General features: G+C 42.6%; 1 protein-coding gene across 16 annotated transcripts in view; it reads left to right on the top strand.

The window, feature by feature from the left end:
* Window positions 1-15861, top strand: part of LOC128321999 (complement decay-accelerating factor transmembrane isoform-like) — a 125444-nt gene that overhangs the window by 16895 nt on the left and 92688 nt on the right. For 12 of the 16 annotated variants that reach the window (XM_053242656.1, XM_053242652.1, XM_053242660.1 and 9 more), the window contains exons 3-8: window positions 336-524; window positions 1331-1430; window positions 3519-3604; window positions 4594-4662; window positions 5866-5910; window positions 7271-7339. In XM_053242656.1, coding sequence (XP_053098631.1) covers window positions 336-524; window positions 1331-1430; window positions 3519-3604; window positions 4594-4662; window positions 5866-5910; window positions 7271-7339 — 558 coding nt within the window. The remainder of the gene's footprint in view (window positions 1-335; window positions 525-1330; window positions 1431-3518; window positions 3605-4593; window positions 4663-5865; window positions 5911-7270; window positions 7340-15861) is intronic. The other 4 variants (XM_053242666.1, XM_053242655.1, XM_053242662.1 and 1 more) reach the window with 4 other exon arrangements.

Genomic DNA, 15861 nt, shown 5'->3' with positions numbered 1-15861 from the left:
AGTTCCTTCTCCTGCTTCCCCACTGGCTAATGGGAGCATCCTCTACCCTAGAAGCTCTCTGATTGCATGGGGATGCTCGTGTTGCAGATAGGCATGCTAGCTGCAGTGACAGCAGACGTTCCTTGGGCAGCCATTGCTAATGGTACTGACGGTGTGTACGGTGGTTCACTCAACCAGTTGGGCCCTCTCATGAACATGGATCCTCAGCTGGTGCCCAGACTGACCAACCCATCCTGCTGTCCCTGTCAAATAAAGCTATGTCATGGTTAAGAGTCAAGTGTTTTTAATAGTTCTCCCTAGCACAGTCCAAATCTTCTCTCTGCTTTTGTTGCCAGGCAGCTGCCTTGACCCACCAAGGGTCCAATTTGCTAATATGAGGGAAGAGGACAAACAGAGTTACTATACCGCTGGCACCACTGTGACCTATATATGCCGTAACACTCACAGCATCATCCCTGGAATTGATTCTGTCATTACTTGTCTTGATAATTACACCTGGACTGCAGTCCCAGTTTTTTGTAAAGGTCAGTATCTTATTGCTGCAGGAGCTAACTTCAAGACTTACACAACACAACTGTTGTTTTGGCCCACAATTTTTCTTGTCAGCAAGCATATAAGAGTAAGAATTTCAGTAGACACTTGGTTTTAATTACGTGCTTAGAGATCCGCTCAGTGGTGCATAAGTTCACAGGGAGTGGTGCTTTGGTTAATTGGTGACTATGGTTTTGAGGAAATTAAGGGATGGATAGCACAGAGACAACATGTATTGTTGTCTCAACATGTAGAAACAACAACTAATACCTCTAAAATATTGAATCAGATACCTTAGAAGTGAAGAAGATATTGTGTCAATATCTACAGAAATATTTTTTTAAGGCCACAAACTGTTTTGCTGTGTTTTAACTGATTGGCTGGAGATGTAGTGGGATATAAATCTTATAATTAAATAAATAGAACAGAATTAAGCATATTTAATACTATTAATGTCAATGGAGTGAAATGCACTTAATTCAGTGTTGTATTATGACCAAGGGCTTGTGCGCAGATGTGTGTGCATATGCAGGCTGGGAGGGTTTATTTGCTACCCCAAGCCCACTTCAGCAGCAGCGGTTTGTCCTGCTTCTGAAATTCCTTCTCACGTATTAAACGCAACTTGTTGGATGGTGTAGGAGTTTGTTTCCAGAAAGCGGAGGCAAACCAGAAGCTTTCTTTGTGGCCAGTTCTAACTAGGGCCAGGAGATTGAACATGTTAAATTATTTAGCTTATTAATATTTATTATTATATCCTTACAATCCTAGTGTGCTAATTCTCAACCTTGTTTTCTACTAGGAAAATCGTGTGGTGACCCAGGAAGCCCCCCAAATGGCAAAGCTATTATTCTAACTGATCTCCTGTATTTGGCAAGAGTGAATTTCACTTGTGATGATGGGTGTGTGTTGAGCTGACCTACTGATTTGTCTGCAGACTTAGATCAGACTTACAGGCAGATGCATATCTAGGGAAAATAGCGGAGATGGCAAGCACTGAAATTGCGCCCCCTGTCCAAGCATCTGACACCCATCTTTCAGATAACTTTACCATAATATCAGCTGAAAAATACAAGTCAAGCTCGTTAATCTTTTAATATTTCAAAAACTATTTAGCAGTGGACGTAGCAGACCAAAAAATGCTGGAAAACTACAAATTTCAGTATGCTGGGGCTCATGAAATACCCAAATACTATATGGAGGTATACTTGGAAAACTAAACAGAAGTGCCTGTCTAATTCTCTACTATGCATTGTAGCATCACTATTACATAAGTTTTAAAAATAAATGGAGAATTTGACTTTTCCCAGATACTCTGAAAATACTTAAAGGATATGCAGAGTAAACTGTGTCACTGCTTGGAATATATTCTAGTATTTCAGAAAGACAGTTAAAATGAGATAAAGAGAGCAAGAAACTCCCAGTGGGCCTTAATACTAAGGATTTCACAATGATTCAGAGATAAACTCACCATTAATAGCCATATTATTAAGACATCACATTTAACTCACTTATCACAAGAAGCAAAGTAAGAGCAAATGAATACAATCCTATCTCATAAGCTTCAGCTCAGTATTCACAAGCCCTGATTCTCTGTACATAGTGCCAAACTGAATATGTGTACAGTGACTTATATTAAATTTTAAAATTATTTTTTAATCTGTAGCCCCTTCGGAGAGCTTCCTAAAGGCCATAGGGGGTGTCTCCAAAGGTTTCCCCTACCCCCGCTGGCCTCTAGGGCCTTGCAGGGACCATTTGAGCATGTGCGGTGGCCATTAAAAAAAAAAAATTAAATGGCAGCTAAAAAACAAAATGGCCACCGTGCATGCTCAAATGGCTTCTGTGAGGCCTGGCATGGCCTAGGACCTCACAGAGGCCATTTGAGCATGCACGGTGGCCATTTTGTTTTCAGTGGCCATTTTAAAAATATTTTTAATTTTAAAAAATGGCGGCCCCTTCAAGTGGCACCCGGGGCACGTGCCCTACCTGCCCTACCCTAGATACACCTCTGCCTATGGGGAAAACTGAAGGGTGGAACAAACACGTGGCCTTCCTGCAATTATAAATCCAATATTTAGAGAAGAGGTATATAATCATGCCATTGGTGCCTGATCATAACAGAACCTTCAGGAAAACCTAGCATAGGTCCTTCCTTGGACAAGGACCAAGAAAACCATACTAAAAATATCTTGTATATTCCTTTACATTTTCTAGCTTCCCCTCACCCCTCAAACTGAAAATTTAAGAATGTATGTGGCTTGATTTTCAGTTACTTATTATGAACAACTTTTCAAGCCATTTCAATAATAGAAAAAGATTGTGCTGCTTGCAGTAAAAAGGGGGAGTGAAAGCCTCTGTTCATTTTGCAAAGATTATTCTTCTGTGGAGGAAAAATGTTATGGCCCTACATCCCCATTTATCCCTAAGACTTGATTTCTTAGGAAACTGGTGTGAGTAGAGAGCAGATTACAAAGTAATCTGATTCTTTGAACTTCCTTGTCAAACCTTTACAAAGTAGCTCCAGATAAGGGACCAAAAGCCCCTCAAGTGCTAAACAATATTATGCATGTTGCAGAATAATGCAACTCCGTTAATTTTAACATTCACACGCATTTGCAGAGCTTAGACCACAGATTGTACAAAGGCTCTACAACCCAACAAGAGGTTAAGTAACTTAATAGTCTAAATCTGCATTGGACTGTGGTCAAATGAATTCTACAGATCTGTAGTTGCATGCTTTACATTAAATTATGGAATATTTAGTATGTGGTGTTCCATGACAGGGCTGACACCAACTTTTGTGGTGGGGGAGCCTTCAGACAACTTTACCTAAGAGGATCTCATTACTGCCCAGAAATGGCAGAGGGGAGCAGGCTGTGTGTGAACAAAGAAGACTTCCCAAAGGCTTTTGCTCTGTTATTAGAGATTCTGGGATGAACCCCACACAAAGTCGAGTTACACAGTGTTTTTCCCCCTCTCCTTTTCTTTAGGTACACATTAATTGGGTCACCTTCTACCCGGTGTTTACGAAAGGGAGATGGAGTCAAGTGGCAGAATAAGCCTCCAGTTTGTGAGCGTAAGAGTTTCTAAGTGCTTTTAGATAGTGTAGGCCTGGTACTCACATTACTCTAGCACATTAGCACTCTAGCCTGGGAGTGGGATGTCTCTATCATGTTCCTGTGGGTCTCACACACTTATTTCTCTGCCTCCCTGAGCTTCTCCAGGTAGCCACCTTAGCTTCGAGGGAAAGAACTTGTTCCCTGAGAGCCAGGAGCTCTTTGCACCAAGCGCACACCCACAAGTTCTTCCCATCAGGTAGATAGTCATACATTCAACACCTATGCAATACACTGGGAAGCACACCCTCCCCTGCTAGCATTCTGCCTTCATAACTGGTTTTATTGGCTATTTAGAATATATAGAGCTTGTTTGCTTGAAGCTAGGACTAGCTGCAGTTGTCTACTACCTAAAGATTTTAAGCTCTGTCTTCTATGAAAATTACTAAAGTGAAGCAGCACTCACCTTCTCCTTGTGCCAAGTGTTACCTTTGTGATAAATGGGGACAGATTTTGTGCCTTCCCACACACTTCCCCGCTAAACTCTATGTAATCTGCATTCTGCCAATACTTTCCCCTTGGTTAAACTCCGGTTACCTTCTCTATTTCATGCTTCTGCACCTTTTATTTTGCTATTTACTCTTTTTGCTGGAATTCATAGCATCCTGACATCCATCCTTTCCCTTCCTTGAAATTGTTTAAATCGCTATTGAAAACATACCCTTTTCTCTCAGGCCATCAACCTCTGATCTTTGTTCAGCTTTTTCTTTCCCTTTCCCTTTTGTGCCCCTTTCTTGTGGTATTTGACTGTTTGTTGTCTTTTTAGAATGCAATCAATTGGATGCTTTTAATACAAAAATACCAGTTGGATAGGTTCTATGTGGTGAAACACAATCATACACATGTTTACTTGGAAATAAGTACCACATTTCAATGGGGCTTATCAATTTCTAGGAATATTCAATTACTATCAATTATGAAACTATTTTTAATGTCATTTATATTGTAGGCATTATTGCATCTACGATGACGGCGACATTTTCTAGTGGACAAACGAAGACAGATGTCATATCCATAGGTAAGTTGAGAGAAAAGTCTGCCTTGAGAGCCCACAGTTCTAGTAATACTTCATTTCAGTTTTTAGAGATAAATGTGGCTGGTAACATTGAAGTGCATGGGAGAGGTTTTTATTTTATTTTCGGAACAAGAGCACTTCTGCTTTACTATGGAAAGACTGTCCCTCTCTGAGGGGGTGGTGAATGGACAACTCTGGAAGGGAAATGCACAAAAATACAGGAGGATCTCATTACTCACAGATCCAGTATCCACAATTTTGCATATCCACATTCGGGTAATTAGCATGTGACCTCAGTATACATGAGGAAAAACTGGCAAAACACAGGTGTATCTGTGGCTGGGAGGCAGCCAGAAATGACCACGGAGAAATGACCACTATTTTGTGAACTGGAGCCATTTTGTGGCTTGTTTTCGTAAAAAAAAATTTTTAAGGTCTAAAAATATTTTTCATGAGAAAAAATGGTTTTTGTTGCTTGGGGTGGCATTGCTGGAGTCCTGGAGGCCCATGGACCATGGTAGGGCACTTTATTTCATGTCCCCTTCCCCATTTTGGCCTGTTTCCACCACGGTTTCCCAGCCTCCAGGAACCTAATCCCCACAATTACATTGACTTGAATGATCCCAGTATTCACAGTTTCTTTATCTGCAGCAATGTCAGGGAACGCCACCCCCGTGAATCCCGAGGTTTTCTTGTATGTTCAGAAATATCACATAGTCTAGCTCTTCCTGGACTGTACCACTTCAAACTGTGGAATTGCTTGAATGCATGCCATATTAAAAACAAAAAAACCTCCTGCATATAGATCGGGGGAATTGTAAGCTAGGACTTAGCTGGCTTATTTTCTACAGATAGAGAACATTGATTGTGTCTTGTGCCTCAATATGTGCATCTCACAGTAAAAACCAATAGAACCATCTGCATAATTTCGAGTTCTAAATAATACACATTGTTTAGGCAGAAGATCTTATTAACATTGACAGCCTGATCATTCACCAGCATAGGTTGCCCTTATTACTTGTTTGATCCAGTATATAAGGGAGTAAAAACTAGAAAGTGTTCATTGCATCACTCACTTGTGTTTAATACACCGTGGAAGCTGGTGGCATTCTATTGTTATGCCAGGCTAATGAACAGTATGGGCTTTGAATTGTGAAGTTTTATAGGAGCTGCAATTGAACACATTTGTATATGTGCCAACTACAGGGCCAACAGTGAAACTATCAGGAGATGCCACTACACATATTCCAGGTAAAAAACACACACCAAGCATTTGTTTTGTAGTAGCTTCTTATTGTGGTGGTCAGTGCTGAGCTTTTATTAGAATTTTAATACAATGCTTTTTGTCTTTTAATACAATGCTTTTGTCTTCTATACTAAAATGTTTCATTTGTGACATAATTAATCTGTGGAAATCACTGCCACAGGAAGTGGCAATCGACACTAGCTTACATGGCTTTAAAAGGGTATTAGACAGATTCATAAAGGACTTCTGTCAGTAGCTATTAGCAGACTGTGTGCATGTGGGAGAGGAGAGCTGGTCTTGTGGTAGCAAGCATGACTTGTTCCCTTTGCTAAGCAGGGTCTGCCCTGGTTGCATATGAATGGGAGACTTGATGTGTGAGCACTGCAAGATATTCCCCTTAGGGGATGGAGCCGCTCTGGGAAGAGCAGAAGGCTCCAAGTTCCCTCCCTGGCATCTCCAAGATAGGGCTGAGACTGTATACCTGCCTGCAACCTTGGAGAACCTTGAAGATTCCTTCCTGCAGCCTTGGAGAAGTCGCTGCCAGTCTATGAAGACAATACTGAGCTAGATAGACCAATGGTCTGACTCAGCACATGGCACCTTCCTATGTTCCTATGTGTGTGTGCTACTAGCCGCCAGGGTAACAGCTGTGTGCTGGAGGGACATGATACACATTTAAAGTGAATAAATATTAATCATAATGGTCGTATGATACCTCCAGCTTCAGAAGCAGTATACTTCTGAATACCAGTTGCTTGGAGTAGCAGTGGGAGATGACTGTTTGTCTAAATGGCTCACTTATGGTCTTCCCAGAGACATCTGGTTGGCCACTGTTGAAGAAAAGATGCTAAACTAGACCAGACCTTCAGTCTGTTCCCACAGGGTCCTTCTTATGTTCTTATAGCCCATATTCTTCCATTCAGCTTGGATTCTGCTCTCAGTGTTACTGAAATTAATTAGCTGAAGACTGACTATTGAACATTTGCTCAGATGGAAGCTTCCAAGTGGGGTTTGCTTCATGTGTATGTTGTTTAATGAGTAATTAAAACAAGTGGTACTAAAATACAAACTATCGTAAGGAGCATCCATTTTCTCATTCTCTTTTGGTTATAATCCATAGAATACTTTTGATTTTAAATACCAGTTGGATCAATTCTGTGTGGTGAAACACAATCATATGCATGTTTACTTGGGGGGAGAAGTACCATATTTCAGGGGAGGTTATTACTCTCCAGGAATGTGTTCAGAATTACAACCTCATACATTTGATGGTCTTAATTTGCCCTGATGTTCAGGAAGATTCCATTAACATTATATAATCATTATAAAATTATAAAACGATTTTTAATGTCATTTATATTGTAGCCACTACTGCACTTATCACACCCACAGCTTTCGCTAGTGGACAAACAGAGAAAGATGACAAATCCTTAGGTGAGTTGATGGGAAAGACTGCCTGGAGAGCCCACAGGTCCAGTAAATACAGCATGTCGATTTTTACAGATGAATGAATGCATGGATTGTTTCAGTGTGAGGATCTGTGACCTTGCCAACAAGATGCAATGATGCTGAGGTCATTCTTATCATAGCCTTGTCCAGAAATAGGCATGATAACATCAGAGTGCATGGAAGAGGCTGCTGTTTTATTCTGAACAAGCTCACCCCTGCTTTATTGTGGAAAGACTGTCCCTCTCTGGGGTAGTGGTGAATGGACAACTCTGGAAGGGAAATGCAAAAACAAAACAATACGTTCAGAGAGATCTCATAGTATAGCTCTTCCTGGACTGTACCACTTCAAACTGCATGCGTGGAATTGCTTGAATGTGTGTCATGTTAAAAACAAAAACCCTGCATGTAGATAATGCACATGGAGAGAATTCTGAGCTATAACATTTGTAGTTGACATGCTTATTTTCTGCTGATAGAGAACATTGTGTATTGTGCCTCAATATGTTCATCTGACAGTAAAACCGGTGGAACCATCTACATAATTCCAAGTTCTAAATAATACGAATCATTTAAGCAAAAAATCTTATTAACACTGGCAATCTGATCATTCACCAACATAGGTTGCCCTTATTATTTGTCTGATCCACTAGATAAGGAAGTAATGTTACTGGGTTTGCTCTGAAGTGTGGTAGTAACACTCCTTCGTGACTATGCTTTGTTCAAAGTGGGCAAAATTAGCTTCAAATGGATGCAGACTGGTATACAGCTATGTTCACTTTGAAATACTCAGGAAAGTTGATTGTAATATGGGTGCACTGGTAGGTAGGATAGATTGAAGCAAGGAAACACAGACTTGTGCTTTGAAAACAAAGAGTGCTTTATTGAAGGGTAGTATGGTTATGACAAAATGTAGCACCTAGCAGGCTCTGGCAATGGCTTAGGTTGCCCCTAATACAGTATGAATTTACCAAGTCTTAGCACTGAGGAAAGGGGATGGAGATTTGGGGGTGAAAGGGTTTCAGAGAAAGAGAAGGAGCAAAGACGTTTTTGGTAGCTGCCTGGTCTGGGTGGGGTTCTTCTCTTCAAAGATGGCTCAAGCACAAGGCAAAAAGGTGAGGGTGAGGGAGAGTGCAGGAATGCAAGGGTGCAAGCAAGAGAGTGATGTCCTGGTGGGAGAGAGAGTTTTATAGTCAGAGTAGCCTGAAGGCATGACTTGAGTGAGAGTTTTTTGTTTGCATAATCTAAAGTCATGATCTTGGAAAGCTAAAGGATTTTAGAATACTTGTTCCATATAAGGTATGATTTTGTATTGACCAGACTGTATCCAGGGTGTTATCTCTTGGGTACTTTGTAAACAAAGGAATCCTTCCACAGGTGAATTGCTAGAAGTGCCACTCTGATTAGAAACAGGAGGGGGAATGGATCTCTCTCTGGCATTACTCACTGAATCTTGTTAAGAATGGAAAAGAGGGAGTGAAAAAGAGGACTTCGTAACTTGTCATTGAAATCAGTGAAGTCTCCTTATGAAGGAAGGAAGCCAGCATACCATTGCCTTTTGCCTCTTTTGTAACTCTGAGTCGATCTGCCCCGAATCTCTGCATATGCTCAGACACAATCAGAGGAACATATCTGTGGTCTATTCTCATGGTTTACTGATCTGAAGGCACCAGGAAAAGGCCTTATCAGAACAATCTGTAATCTCAGGAATGCAGCAGACTAAAGTTTTGCTTTCAAATAGGCATAGAAAATGGCTGTGTTTCTGGTCTGGGGTGCAAAGAAGCACACACAAATGACAAACTGAGTAACAATATCCTGGTAACAATAGCTCCCCATTGTAAGGGATTTTGGGAAGACTCCAAGTGCCACACACATACTAAGGCAAGCAAATCAAGAGAAGAGATATCCCTTGACATTAGGCAATGAATTCCAGTTAACACACCTAAGTTTAATCAAGGCATCGAAGCACTTCATTCTGCTAAAAATGTAAAGAAAACCTGTGATTTGGCTGTATATGGGGAATTGAGTTAGGAGCAGAAAGGTTTGTGGAAGGGCATAGGAGCAAACACATTCTAAGTAATTTTAATGGGCAAAAAAGCATAATGAACCTAAGCAAGTTTAAACTTTCCAAGTATAAAGAAATGTGGATGACGTACTAAAAGGAAAAGAAATATCAATCAAATTTCTAGACTAAACAATGCTTAAATTTCTACAATAACCCAACGTATGTGGCAATGCAGGCTTCAAACTTAGCAATATAGTTAACTCTAAGGCAATTCAAATGTGAGTAAAACGAAAAGAAAAAGAGAGAGAGAGACAACTTTAAGGCGGTATAGTATACAAGGAATGCAGGCAAAATTAAGGTGAGGCTTTCTAAAATAATGCAAGGCTAATACAAGAAAAAATAAATGTGGGCAGAAATGAAACAAGTTCTAGTAAGAATTAATTTCCTTTCACTATTCCTACAACTGGACTAAATTTGGTTAAAATTGGTTAGGCAGCTCACAAGTTAGCCCACTTGTGCCTCAAACGTTCATTTGTCTGCCATCTTGAACTGTACTCGATTTGGTTCATATTGGTCCAGGCATTGTGAAGTGGATAGGGACACACACACACACACACACACACACACACACGCGAGTGATCTCATAAGCTACTGGAAAGTAGGCTAAAAAGGGTCTTTAAGAGAAGAGTAAGGTCCATTTTTGGGAGAGAAAGCCTAAGAAAATTTCAAAGCACAGGAAATAACTCTAGCAGCTGTGGGCAAGATACAAAAATTATAAACAGTAATTCTAATTACAAAATGGTTTAGCATAAAAAGGCAATACCAGGCTATAAAAGATAACAAGCATAATCAATGATAAGAGGTAGATGTCAACAATACTGATTGGTAGTACACAATTTTCTGCATAGTGAGAAAAATTGAAGCACTGGCAGGTAACTTTGGATTCTGGAGGTGGCTCAAGCATGTGAGTCAATCTGGATTCAGATGAGTAGCAATGTATGGGTTCAAATTTGAGGCTATTAGCCTTAGTTCATCAACCCTTGGAGGTAGTTTAAACACTATACTTGAGTGGCTGTAACATGATTTGTGGTTGCAGGCGCGTTCCAGAGACAAAGCAGATTTCACTTGTTGCCCCTGGCTGTGCAGCAGCAGAAGAAGCAAATGGGAACGGAAGCTTTCTCCCCTTTCGTGGCTTGTTATCCAAGATGGAGGAGTAAGCCAGTCTGCCCTTCTCCAAAACGGCGATGTAGGCACACCTGTCTGCTCTGTGCTTCAGGAACGGGCAAACTGCAACCAAGAGTGGGTGAAATAGCTTCCACGGGGTGGAGACGGATCTCTCACTGGCGAGGACGGTGGTAGCTTGCACCCTGGACTTATGATGTCATCAGGCTGTTTTCTAACTTGTCAGGCTCACATCTGGTCTTCGGATTGCTACAAATAATGTTGTGCCTTGTCCACTCCCACTCTACCCCTGTGCATAGCACAATTGGAGGGAGGGCTTGGGCTGCTTAGCGGTTTACTCTTGAGAGAGCACAGTCAACGGGCTGGCTCAAACCTAAAGCAGGCAGAAGCAACCAGTAAAGTCACTTTGCTTTTGAGACTCTGAACTTGGAGCTGACATGCAAACTGGAGAGAACTTTTACCTTTCAAAACAGAGACTATGGACTACAAACTTTGATTTTAGAGAGAGGAATCGAACTCCTAGGGATCAAGACTGACGATATCTGAAAGAGGTGCCTGTTCTTCTACATACTTGTACAATGATGGGGATAGGTCCACAATCACCATCTTCTATGGCAATGGTTCCAGTCCAAATTTAACATAGGCAAGAGGCCTGAGTCTCATCTGCCAGCAAGCCCATCCATCACTGTGGACCGTGATTCTAGTTTCCCTGATTGGACCTCTATGACTCCTAAAAGAAATTCTGTACTAGCTCAAGAGGTGCCACAAATCTATAGGACTATAAGAATGTGTTTGTTGGGGGTTGTAATTTTTATCCCCCAGTTAATTAGCAGAGCACTAAAGAAGCTACCCACTCCAGTTACAGAGCAGTTTGCGCAGTTTAGTTGTTGCAGCTAGTTAGAGAAGACACATGGAGATTCTTGTAGAATAAAATACTAAGTAGATTTATTGGTGAAGCACACTTTGGATAGGAAAGACCTAATCCTAATCTATAGAACTACATAATAAATAGGTAGGGAGAGAGAGAGATGTTTCCATCTGCTCCCTAAGAGGAAAGGAAGGGATTCTGACTTAGGAAATACCAGTCCAATCAGGGGTCATAGAGTAGAGACAGGTAGAACAGCTAGGGAGACTCTTACTCACTATCTCTACTCGCAATGCCCCTAGTTGGTGCAAATGGTCAATGACCCGGAATTCCAACAGTATTTGGTAAGTGCTAGGCTCCAAAGTTCTGTACAGCATCTGGATATACTCCAATACTGTATGCATCCTGCATTGCTGGGGACTGTACAAAGTCCTTCTGAGAACTTTCCTGGTTCTGTCCATGATCTGCTCTTTAAAAGAAGTACAGAATGGGTATGTGCAAATGGGTTTGGTGTCAAAAAGATTCAAGATCGAACCTATTCAGTTTGACGGTTCGATATTGAACCGACCCTTCCCCCCGGAGGTTTGGGGGTTTGTGGTGTTGGGTTTTTTAATGTACTCATCCCCTCTGGGGGCTTCTCCAAGGTTGTGTGGGGGAGGTTCCCCCTCCCCCCATCGGCATGACCCAGCTATGCAGAGGCCCATTGGGCATGTGCAGCGGCCTCCAAAATGGCCACTGCTATGGGGGTGAGGCCTGAACTGGGTGATTTGACTCATAATGGAGGCTGGCAGTGGAGGGAGAACCTCTGGAGATGACCCTGCCCCGTGCAGCCTCAGAGAAGCTCCCTGGAGGTGGTAAGTACCAAAAAAATTTTTTTTAATCACAAAACACGCCCCTCCCCCCCCCCCCCGACTGGGGTGGCAAAATGAACATGTCGGGTTCGAGTAAGGTCCTGGCTCACACAAAACCAGGTAACCCAGTTTTGTGCACACCGCTAGTACAGAAGGACCTGTCAGCATATATGGGTTGGTAAACGTATTGGCAATTTTAAAAACAACTTTCCTTGATACAAGATCACAAATGTGAGCAAAACAAGGGGTGGCTCCCAGTTTCTCTTGGGAGTCAACACTGTGGCAGTGTTTTTCTGCATCCTCCATAAGAGAGAAAGGCATGCAAGCAAAATGTATCAATTTGATCAGTTCCAGGCTTTTAGAGAGAGAGCTTGTGAGAAAATCAGGCTTCATTGCCCATCTGGTGGTTCCAGAGGGGGCCGGTTATGAGCTTCTGTGCACCAGACTTTGAGTGGGGAATAACTGAATCATTTTCTCCAGGGAGTTCCATTCATGTCCTTGGGAAATTCTTTTTGGTATGACTTGTTCTTGTCTTGGGACACGAGGCAGGAAAAAAGGACAGTCTAGGATGGCTGGGTGGCTTCCGGGGGTGGGGTCAGGCAGCATGCTAGATGCAGGCCCGCTCCGGCTGCCATTAAGCAGCATGCAGGATGGAAGGTAAGCAGCATGCAGGATGGAAGTCCTGTACGTTGCTCCAGCCGAGAAGGCCTAGCAGAGGCAGTTGGTGGCCAGTGGCGGTGGCTGCAGCTGCAATGCCAATGAGAATTGCAACAGAGGAGCAACACAGCTCTTGGCTTGAAAGGCTGAGTGGGGACCCCAGGGGCTTGGCAGTGGATGGTGGGCTGAAAGCAGGGCAGCCATTCTCACCAGCGTTCTCCTAGACAGGTGATAGTGTACCCTAGCCTCTCCATGCCTTCCCTGCTATCCAGTGAGCTCTGCAGCAGGTTGCTTTTTCGTACACATCCTTGAGTATGAGGCTGTGAGGACCTGGAGGTGAATTATTGTTTGCATATGCCAGTGGGGCCCCACTAACTCAGTATCAGTGCTGGCAGTCATGAAGAAGGCAGTCAGGAGATTGGGCCTGTCACCTACTCATTCTGGTATGCATTGATTCCACAGCAGAGCCATGACTGTTGCACACTGGATTCTCTGAAGGAGAAATTCAGGGTGCCAGTCACTGGCTTTCCAAGGTTTACGGACCTTATGTCTGATGAGGTTTGGATTTTTGTCAGTTGCTGTTTCTTCCCCAGGAGCATTTCCAGACAGCAGACTTTACCACAGGTTTACTGCGCGTTTGAATTTGCCCAGAAAAACAGACACAAGAAGTAGATTTTTTACTCTGGACATAAATTGGCCTATGCTGTAACATGCAATGAAAAACCTGGATTGTGTCCAGAGTGCTCCCCAATAGCTCACAGGGACTTCAGGATAAATCTGGCTGATATGTGTATACATACCCTCCATTCCGGAGGAGAAGTGGGCTAAAAGCCCGATCTGGAAATGCTCCAGGTAATGCTCCTGGAAATGCTTCGATGCCAGTCAGGGTTTTAATTTGTGGCCGCTCCATTGTGTTCTGGGCCTACAAGTGTATGAGGGAATCTGGTTTTGGAACTCAACTCAGCCTAGGCGTCCTTGCCACAATCTCATGGATCGGTAGGCGGGGAATGCTATGGAACCAGTTGATGCTAGCCATTTGGGAGATCTTGGAACCAAATCCTGCACCTGGTGTTATTGTTGTACCTTTGAAGGAGAGTGAATTGGTAGATAATCCAGGACTTGCCATTCCTTGTAGGATCTCACTGTAATCAAAACTCGCCTACTAGATGTGGTCGTCATTTGGCCTGACCTGAGGGAAGAGTAGTGAGGGGCAAGGCAGCCCAGTTGCATTGACAGGGTGCACTGGTGCCTCGGCTACAAGTTGTCAGCCTGCGGCAGTGGATACACTTCACCCGCCCTGAGCTGTTCATGTCTGATGGGATACACCTGACTCCTTTGCACTGACATCTTCCTTAGGGACCTTGGTCAGGGATTGGCAAATGGCTTGTGTAGGCATGAGTGGGGTTAGGGCCCCCTTTGGTAGGTGCAGCATGGATCTGTGAATACCTGGGCTAGATTATTCGTGAGCACCCCCTAGCTATGTAATACATGTAGGAGGAGCGCCAAGCCGTCCATAGAGGCTTTGTGACTTAGTGAGGCAGGGCTGGGGCTTCTCCTGTTGGGAGGCATCACCAACCCCTTGGGTGCGGTGATGTTCCCTGCACATACCTTGACCATCTTGCGGTTGACCTTTCAGCTGTAACTTTGCCTTAGCTTAGATCCCTACCACCAGGGGGTGGAGTGCCCATCCCCATGCTTGTTAATTGGAAAACAATAAAGTTAGGCCCTTTTCTTCCAACTTCCTGCCTCGTGTCCTTTTGGGGGGTGAGCGGGAGCAGTGGACTTTGAATTGTGAAGTTTTATAAAAGCTGCAACTGAAAACATTTGTATTTTGCAATTGCACAGGACCTACTGTGAAACTAACAGGAGATGCCACTGCAAGTATTCCAGGTGTTTTTTTTAGTTTTGTTTTTTTTAAACAAGCCCTTTCTTTGAAATAGTTAAGATAGCCGTGATCAGTGCTGAGTTTATATTAGGATTTAAGTGCAATGCTTTTTGCCTCTTTTGTGAAATCTCATTACTATTACTATTACTATTACTAGGTTCTTAGCTTGGTATTTTGTTAGTGGATCTTAACTATACAACTTATCTCAAATATCCTTTGGAGTATTTATTTATACTTTCCTCTGTGTTGTGCTGTACTTCAGTGCTTCATTTGTGATGTAATTTGTGGAATTCACTGCCACAAAAAGTGGTGATGGTCACTAGTTTAGATGGCTTTAAAAGGGGATTAGGCAAATTCCTCAAGGACCTCTATCAATAGCTACTAGCCAGCTCTCTCCCTCTCTCCCCTGTGACCAGGGCCGTCCCTAGGGGGGCAAGGGGTGAATCAGCATGTGTGGGGCCCCTTAACATTTTGATCTAGTATATATCATATATAAAACAAGCACACAAACATAGTAGCAGTAGTATCTCCATATTTTCAGATGGGGAGGAGTTTGCTGAGAGTTGGTAGCTATCCAGGAAATTTATGTTGGAGCTGACATTTCAATACCCTTTCCTTATACCTTTAACTTTCCAAACACTAAATTTAAGCACTTTTCAGTCTGACTTTATGCATATTTATTTGGAAGTAACTCCCACCTAATTGAATGAGACTTGCTCACAAGTAAGTGTGCCCAGAAGATTGTGGCTTGTAATTCCAATGTATTTCAGTTGGAGGAATTTAAGCACATACTTCACTTTCCCACTAAAATCAATGAGACTTGATCCTTAACTTTAGGTAGATTATGCCCAGAATGACTGAGAAAGTATTTTCAAGGGTTGTAAGCCAGGGGAATTAGTTCAGATAATAATAGTGAGTATATATATTCTTGGTTGGTTCTATATTGCAGAACGGTTTGTGGGATTCTCATGTGGTATTGAGCACTAGGACCCAGCAGGAAGATTCTCCCCTTTCTCTGGTTAACAGTACCTCTGATACAAGGATAACTCTTGTGCATGGAGTCTG

Source organism: Hemicordylus capensis, chromosome 4, assembly GCF_027244095.1.
Source record: "Hemicordylus capensis ecotype Gifberg chromosome 4, rHemCap1.1.pri, whole genome shotgun sequence".
Classification (NCBI taxonomy): domain Eukaryota; kingdom Metazoa; phylum Chordata; class Lepidosauria; order Squamata; family Cordylidae; genus Hemicordylus; species Hemicordylus capensis.
This window is presented reverse-complemented; position numbering and strand designations above follow the sequence as displayed.